The sequence below is a fragment of the Chanos chanos genome, chromosome 7 (assembly GCF_902362185.1).
Source record: "Chanos chanos chromosome 7, fChaCha1.1, whole genome shotgun sequence".
Taxonomy (NCBI): domain Eukaryota; kingdom Metazoa; phylum Chordata; class Actinopteri; order Gonorynchiformes; family Chanidae; genus Chanos; species Chanos chanos.
The window spans coordinates 21,549,591-21,557,775 of NC_044501.1; the positions used below are offsets into that span (position 1 = coordinate 21,549,591).

An 8,185-nucleotide genomic window follows, 5' to 3' on the forward strand; every position below is an offset into this window, starting at 1 on the left:
TCACAGGTATCATCTCACAAAAGGTGTGATGGTGTCTGTAATGTCTTTCAGACAAACCCTTTCACGTTCAGTGAATTGCACTCCACTTTTCTCAAATGTTTGTTCCCTGAACAAAAAAGGCACAGAAAAAAACTCACTCCACCACAATTTCTGTCCCTTGAGAGCAAGCTTAAGGAACAAAAGAAGGTATCTGAAAAAAGAAACAAAATGTCTGAACGCCCTGCTCCAGGCTAACCGACTACGTTGTTTTTCAGTTCGAAACGACTGTACACCTGCTTTGACTTCATCTTGTTGTATTGATTGACCAAGTCAAGTTTGCTGTGGCCCAAAGTCATGCGTTTCTCATCCCTACGGTTTATCCAGGACTCCTTTCCAGCGTGGTCCACTGGAAAAGGTGCTGGAAGGGGCAGGCCCTGCTTACTCTCTGGCTCTTTTGGAGACAGATCAGAAGTCCCCATGCTCTGGGGGGGGGATCTTTTGAAGTTGTAGGAGTCCTTCTTAGAGTTACCGGTGAACAACTCAGAGAACTTGTTGACAAGATTAGGCGGACTGCGCTGTTTTGGTTCTACGGGATTGTGTTGCGTAGACAGTGGGGTTTTGGGAGTGTTGTTGAACAGGGGATTAGGGGGACTACGCAGTTTTGACTCTGTGGGATTATGCTGCGTAGGTGTTGGGGTTTTGGGATTATTGTTGAAATAATTCTTGTTGTTGTACATGCCCAATCCCTGGAACTTTGACGCGGATCCACCAAGGTTTCCCCTGAGATATTCGGTGGATCCAGGTTTGGTCCACTCAGGCTTTTGCGAGACACCATGCGATTTGTGCTCATCGGTCGGGTTTAACACAGTGCCATTAGAGGAGACTTTTCCTAGATTGGCACCTTGAAGTGTTTGCTGTACTGTGTTCAGACTTCCTCTCCTCTCTGTGGCTTTGCTAGGCTCTGTCTTCTCCTGGGTGACTTTGTAACTGGGTGGATGCATACCTGGAGCAACTTTAACACTGGACACACTGTTGTTACTGGATGGGCTACTGGAGTGTTCGGAGTACACCTTCTCTCTGCTGCCTTGGTCCTGCATGAAGTCAAATGGCATGTTAAAATGGACCATGTTGTAGGGATAGTAGGGAAGGCCCTCCTCTTCTGGATTGTGGAAACGCTCAATAATCTGAGAGTCGGCGTAGAGGCAGCGGAATTCCCGGTCGAAGCTGTCGGTGACCCCACCCGAAAAGTGTAGGACCATGTTACTGTGTACCTGACCAGACAGCCAGGTAAAACTGTGGACGAAAAACAGGAACACGTTTTTATTAGACTCTCACCTCTATTGTTGAATTCTAAACAGATTTTATCCAAAAAAAAAAAACTATTACAGGGTATTACTATGCGAAATCTTGAACTCTACAAAGAATATTTTCATAAACAAAACCAGTCAGTGCTCACTCAGCAGCAGAACTCATTCAGTACAATGACACAATAGTGTAACACTTTTCAGAGATTAAGTTTGTTTTTTTGGGGCATGGATATGGCCTAGTCAACTTTAATTACTATTTGGTTCCATGATTGAGCAAGGCATACTTGACCAACTGTGATCCTACTGTGCCATAAAAGTTGAACTTATACGACAGTTTATGATCTCTTGTCTGTTAAAAGGAAGTATTTGCAAGATCTTTCAAAAATTAAATAAAAAATAAAGACTGCACTTCACAACTTTTTTTGTCGTTGTTGTTTAAGGATAGTGAAAATGTTATCATTCTTTTTCCCTAACCCCTTGCAAAAAGATGTTATCAACTGGTTTAAGGCCTACATTTCACAGGTATACAATAGTTTTTCACTGTATAGTCAACAGCAAGGACAGTGTTTGTACACTCACCTACAAATTAAACTAAAATGTCTTTGTATCTGAGGCTGAGTAGCTATATGGCTCCTTAGCAAAAAGAAACACAATACAGCTTCTCCAGACCAACACCCGTGGCAGAGTCCCTCATCTATCAATAGCATAGGGTCACTGTGTTTCCCACTGCACCAAAACAGGGCAAAGTTTGTTTTCTTTTGTTCTTTCTTTCTTTCTTTCTTACCCATGTCTCTTTTTAATTAAGAAGAAAACAAGTATAAAACACACAGCTTGAAAAGACAGTCAAAGCCAGAATCAAGATCACAAAAGAAAATCTGTTAGCCCAATGCTACGTTCCCGGCACCATGCCGGAGCAAAGGGAATGCCACATTTTGTATGGGAGGCGTCAAGTCATCAGCTTTTCATCACTAAGCTGCTAAAATCCCCAAAACACTCACAGAAGCACAGCGAGGTAAAACTCAAGTCCCCACACTCCTGACACTACACCCTGCATTACAGCTGGTGGATTGCAGGGAGATTTTTTACACAAAGCTGGGTGATCTGACCCAGATAAAGAGAAACTTAGATGAGAGAGAGTTATGGATCCTGGTGGCACTTGTGATTCAGTTTCAGCAAAAACCTGGTTTTGTGTAATAACAAATGCTGTTTAAAGTCCCTGATGTATTAAATTAGGTGGAATTTTTACATAAGCTCAAGAGCAAAAGAGTGGGTTCCGCTCAGGAGAAACCTACTAAACTGGTAGATCCTCAATGAATCACTGATTTTGTCAAGTTGAGACATAGAGCAATCCAATGAAACTGCTCATGTTAGTGGGCCAATAAAACAAAGACCAGTTGGGCTAGGGATTAGCTTCCTTCGAAAAAAAACACTGTGTTTACATCAGCTCTGAGTGAAATGCTGCTATAAGGAACTGTTTTCCTTATTCAGTTTCTTAAGTCTAGATATTTTAACATTGGCGTGTATTTAACGATACATAGGAACTTACACAAATGTGGACTGTACACATAATTCATAAATAGCAAAATGATCCACACATGTTCAACACTGATTTAGTGCACAGCTTTTATACAAGCTGTCTGTTCTTCTTGGGGTGTCATTATCACTTACATACATCTCAATTGCAATTGTTGAATGTTTTTTGAGAGCTTTAAGCCTGTTACTCATACCTGTATGACCCAGTAATGACTTCCTCACAGTCGATGATCATGAACTTCTCCTGGACTTGTCCCGTGAATTTTTTCCCACTTTTGGTGCAATATGTGTCTCCACACACACTTCGTATCCGCATATTCTGCAAAGTCAACAACAACTCAGTCAGAATTCATCTGGGTAAATATTAGCTTTCTCTAATGTCACTGCTTTGTGCATGTATTCCCCCACATGACATTCATACATCACGTATACACCTCACATCAATAAACTGATGTTACAATGACACCCCATACATGTAGGAATCTAATACTTAATTATACATACGTCTAGAAATCTAATACATTACTATACATATATTTAAGAATCTGATACATCTAACGCATAATTACAGCTATCAGATTGGTTGTGAGGAATGACTCTGCAACATTCACACATTTTAGAAACTTGTAGGGCATTTACATAAGTGTGGTTTTGATTGACAGGTGTGTTCCAGCATACATGTGCACAAATTCTGAATGAGCACAATCGGAACATTTACGTAACGCTAATGTGAAACTAACACTCACAGCATCAAAAACTGATTCAGCCAGTCCCCTGTGGACTATTTATATAAGGCTGGACCAAACGGTACTCTTGGTTTAACTTACACTCAGGTGCGAGTACTGTACGTCCAACGCATTGCACATATCCATAAAATAGCTCAAATTCTTCTCGTCCAGCAGAATGTACACAGGAACTCTGCGTTTGTTTGAGGCCTCCATCAAGTCGCAGAATAAATCAACGTCGGTGAAAATGTCCATCACTAATGCAATCACCTAAGGACATTAAGCTGTTAATGGTCTATACAAACAGTTACAAACAGTTACACACTGTAGCCAACAGTCTCATAAGAAAAGCTATTGCTTTGTAATAAAACCAAGTCTTTTATAACCAAGATCATTTTAAAACCATTTGAATAGCAAGATTCTGTTAACTATGCAAATCCACAAAATTGCTTTTGCAGGCCTCTAGTTGGCTTCCTGGTCTATGCACCTCATAACAATGTAACACTGACCATGCTGTCAAAATGAGTTCCATAACATTACAGCCGTGGTCAAAAGTGATCTATACTGTATCAACATGAATTAGAGTAAAAAGGATCTTTATCTAGATCCTTCCAGACAATGTGCTTATCAATTAAACGGTTCTTTTGATCAGATATTTGTCATCTGACAAATATATGCAGACAGGCAATGACAAAGCAGGACACTGGTGACTGTATGGCAATAATTCTGAGGGTTAGGTAACTGTAAGATGATGTCTAAAAGCCATGTTTACTGATTTATTCTGCTGTTTTCATTAAGTTAACATGGAACTTTGTTTGCTCATGATCAGACATATCTTAATAGTTTTTGATATCACAATTGGGAACCACAGGTATGTAATAGTTTTTAATATCACAGTTGGGAACCACAGGTATGTAAGTCATCTTGTATGAAAACAGACTCATCGACCTAACAAGGAAGGGCATATCATAATTACACAGTGGAGCGAACCAAGGTCTACTACAGTCGCACAGCTTCATATTAAATGAACTGTCGATTAAAAAATGACAGTGTCACGTTGTTCCTTGGGGGTCTTACCTTCTTAGCCTTATTGATCAGTGAGCGGATCAGATCTTTAACATTCTGTGTCTTGTCCCTTTGGAAGTATATCTGCGTTTCTGAGGGTCCGCAGCGCTGGGGGTGTTCCGGCCACCCGAGCTCCAGAAGAGGTGGCTCTTCGTCCGACATCATAGGGAAATATGTCCCCGAGGTAAGCTCAGATACCGTGTCCCCTTCATAGTCCCGATCAGCTCCATGAGAGCCATTGTCAGTGCTGCTGTTTTTGGCTGCATTCTCAGTTATGTACCGAATTTCAAGTGAAGAAAGAAAGTTCAGTTCTCTTTCCTCTGAGAGCACTCGGCGATATTCTTTCTCTCCAGCCTCGAGCAACGCGTCAGTGGCCAGTCTCGCTGTTTCATTATGGCTTAGCTCTAAAGTAGAGGCGCCCGGTCGCCAAGGATTCTTTACCTCTTCCAACCGGGTAGCGAGTTTTCCAAGCACTTTACGCGCTTGGCTTGTCGGTCGGAGGGCATCTGAACTCATCATTATGTCGCTAACAGCTGGAGCTGGTCGCTGGTATTCTGTAACCTGCACTAGAAAAACAATAGGCTATGTCAGCGAAACCCAGGGGTAAATCAGCTATTAAAGTAAAATGGTCGAGCCGAAATGGGTTCTAGCTGATCTTGTTCGCAGTCATCGCAGTGAGAATATTCCCAGGGGCTATCGTATTGTTGTTCCGCTGCTGGGAAACTCGACTCTCTCACCTGTAACTACCTGCTGTGGTCTACAGCATGCACTAACTAACTCCGCCTCTGCTTCACATGATATGGAAAACACTTATTCTGGTGTCACTCTGTAGCAGCGTCACGGAATTAGAGGGCTCTTAAACGATCAACATAAATTCACACTGCTCCACCCCCAACCTACAATCCTCGCTGTTAGCAGGGATAAAGTTATTATGGCATAAAGACGGATTGGACCGACTACCAGCCTATTTATTGTTTGTCAACACTTAAGTCCACTATAGAAGCTCCACTATAGAAAGTGCATTGTTAATGAACAATGTAACTTCAGCCTAAATACAGCATAGAATCTTTCCATAAATATATATCATGGAAAAAAGGGCAATGAATCACAGTTGAATCACAGATGGAAACTTAGGCTATTTTTGAAGGGACAGAGCTCTTTTTAGGGTGCTGCTCATAAAATTATCATCTGGGTATGATACTGTGTTTATTACCTGGTCAGCCTCAAATAGTTATTAATGGGAAAAAACAGCATTAACGTCAGGAGGATAATATTAATATATAGGAATTCATGTTCGTATTCAGATCACCCTGATATAGTTTATTTCAGCCTCGTTCAAATGAATAGGCCTACTGTATGGAATATATATATATATAAGTAAAAGTTACTTTCCCTAGTAATGAATTACATTACTATGCAGTAATTGGTGAAGTAATTCAATTATTTTTGAGAGAAGTAAGTAGTAACTGTAACTAATTAATAATTTTCAGTAATTTGCACAACACTGCAAGTGACACATGCTACATTTTCAACACGTACGCCTATTGGAATATCAATGGTGGAATATGTGTGTGTCATATCACGCTATTTCAGGTGACAGTCTGCTTGTTCTGTGAGCTCACTGTGTAATTTGAATGGGGAAACAAATGAACGACTCATCACATGATGGCTGATCATTTACATGTTGGGTGTGCAGAACAGAAGCGTGGTAATGAAAAGCTGATGGACTTGACTGACAGGTCTCCCCACTTTTGGGAGGTCATAAACATTCCCTTCAGTTTGCAAATGAGCACCAAGAGCTCTAAGACTCACCAAACTACCTCAGAATTTACTCTTGAAAAAAAGTTACTTTTATGAGAGAAAGCACATCTTGAATCTTCCTTTGTTCTACGAAAGTGTTTGTTTAGTTCCATGATATCTGAATTTCTTTGCAATGCCAATTCCTTATTGTCAAGTTATTTAAAGTTATTTTAGGCCTTCCCTTCTTTCTCTTTATTATTATCATTGTGCATGACAAAGTCTCACTCATGACATCACCTCTGTTCCTTCCGATCAATGTCTGCACTTCCTCTCCTTCTCTAACACAATGCCTGACAAAAGACTGGGCCCCAGTGGAACCATATGTGTCTTCATAAACAGTGGGACTGTGAATCTGAGACATGACAACATGGGCTGGTTAAAAATAAAAAAATATATATATATACATATAAATAAAAACAACCTTTAAATCAAATGTTGATTTAATGCTTGAAATCTTCGGCACCACACGAAAGGTGGAAATTTCCCAAAGATCATTCAGTTTGTCAATCTTTTACTCTAAACGTAAACCAGTCTGTTTATTCTGGGGGGCACATTTAAAATGATTGGCTGAAATAGTTTGACCATGATAAGCATGGGTAAAACTGGGCAGAGACCCAACAGAAAAAACAGAAATTGAACACAGAAATCACTATGTGACTATATTAAATATTATCATTTGAACAGATCATTTTTGGTTCTTCTCCCCCACATTAAAAAAAATACACCACCCACCAATTATACATTATATCATTTATAACATAAATTCTCTCATCAAGGCTAACTTGATTGGTTTGCTCACAAAAAAAAAACATGCACTTCTAAACAAGCAGCAGGTGAAAGTAATATTGCAGGAAGACATTCACAGAGAGAGAATTGAGACTAACACTGACATGGTCAAGTAAACAGTGAACTGACCAATCAGGTCTCACTGACACTGCTTCACCTCAGTGTCTAACATTTTGAATGAGGGGTAAACTCTTTCTCTGGCTTTTAGTCTGGCACAGATAGTTTGTTAAACTCAAACCTTTGACAGGACATAACAGTGATATACAACGACAATGACTGCTGTTTTCTCTCTAAACTGACAAATCAGGTTTGACTAGACTTCCACAACAATTGTACCAATGACAATATCATTTTTTCTTAGGAAAATGGATACATTTCAGGTATACTTTATGTCAGAGTATCCATCTGCAAACAAAGTGTGGGATGCATCTGTAAAGAACAGATTCATGCAACACTGTGGCTTCTGTCTGTCTCTTAAATCACATCATGTGTTCCTAAAAAAATAAAGAATTTCAAATATGAAAATCTTTGACATGTCACTATGAGGAAAGGTAACAAAGTAGTAAGAAAGCATTTACATATTAGCATGCAGTGGTAGTCATCTAACTTCTGTGAAGATGACTCATTCTCACATTATTGTCTTCTGTCACTCATTCAACAGTGACAAATGCTTTCAGTTTTGGTAAATCAAACTGCTGAAAAACAGTTGTCACTGAAAAGGTCAGTATGTGTTTTGACTTGATTTCTTTTGAAAGGTAGAACTAATGATTACTGCAGTAAGGCTCAAATATGACCTGAACACATTTGTCAGGCACTTCCCTCCAGGGAACATAGGCACAGTTCACTGAGTTAGACCTCACAGTACCACATGACCAACGGCTACTTGTCTAAGCAAGTACAAAACTACAGATTAAAAGCTTGACTGAATCAGAGATATTAGCTCTCCGTAGTTCTGCATAACTTCAGACAATTATTTTTGAAGCTGTTTGT

At 39.9% G+C, this 8,185-nt stretch overlaps 1 protein-coding gene across 1 annotated transcript; it reads right to left on the reverse strand.

The window, feature by feature from the left end:
• Nucleotides 1–230: 230 nt before the first annotated feature.
• fam83c (family with sequence similarity 83 member C) lies at nucleotides 231–5,253 on the reverse strand. The gene is made up of 4 exons (XM_030779071.1): nucleotides 4,622–5,253; nucleotides 3,647–3,814; nucleotides 3,014–3,138; nucleotides 231–1,272 (listed from the first exon to the last, which is right to left on the reverse strand). The coding sequence occupies exons 1-4, from the start codon at nucleotides 5,126–5,128 to the stop codon at nucleotides 231–233; spliced, it is 1,842 nt and encodes a 613-aa protein (XP_030634931.1). The 5' UTR covers nucleotides 5,129–5,253.
• Between the last annotated feature and the right edge of the window lie 2,932 nt (nucleotides 5,254–8,185).

Excerpts from the sequence above, each read along its gene's own strand:
- fam83c (XM_030779071.1), bottom strand. The coding sequence starts at position 5,128 with ATGATGAGTTCAGATGCCCTCCGACCGACAAGCCAAGCGCGTAAAGTG. Across the intron at positions 3,815-4,621 it reads TGATCAATAAGGCTAAGAAG|GTGATTGCATTAGTGATGGA; the intron begins GTAAGACCCCCA and ends TAATGTCCTTAG. Across the intron at positions 3,139-3,646 it reads TACAGTACTCGCACCTGAGT|AATATGCGGATACGAAGTGT; the intron begins GTAAGTTAAACC and ends TTGACTTTGCAG.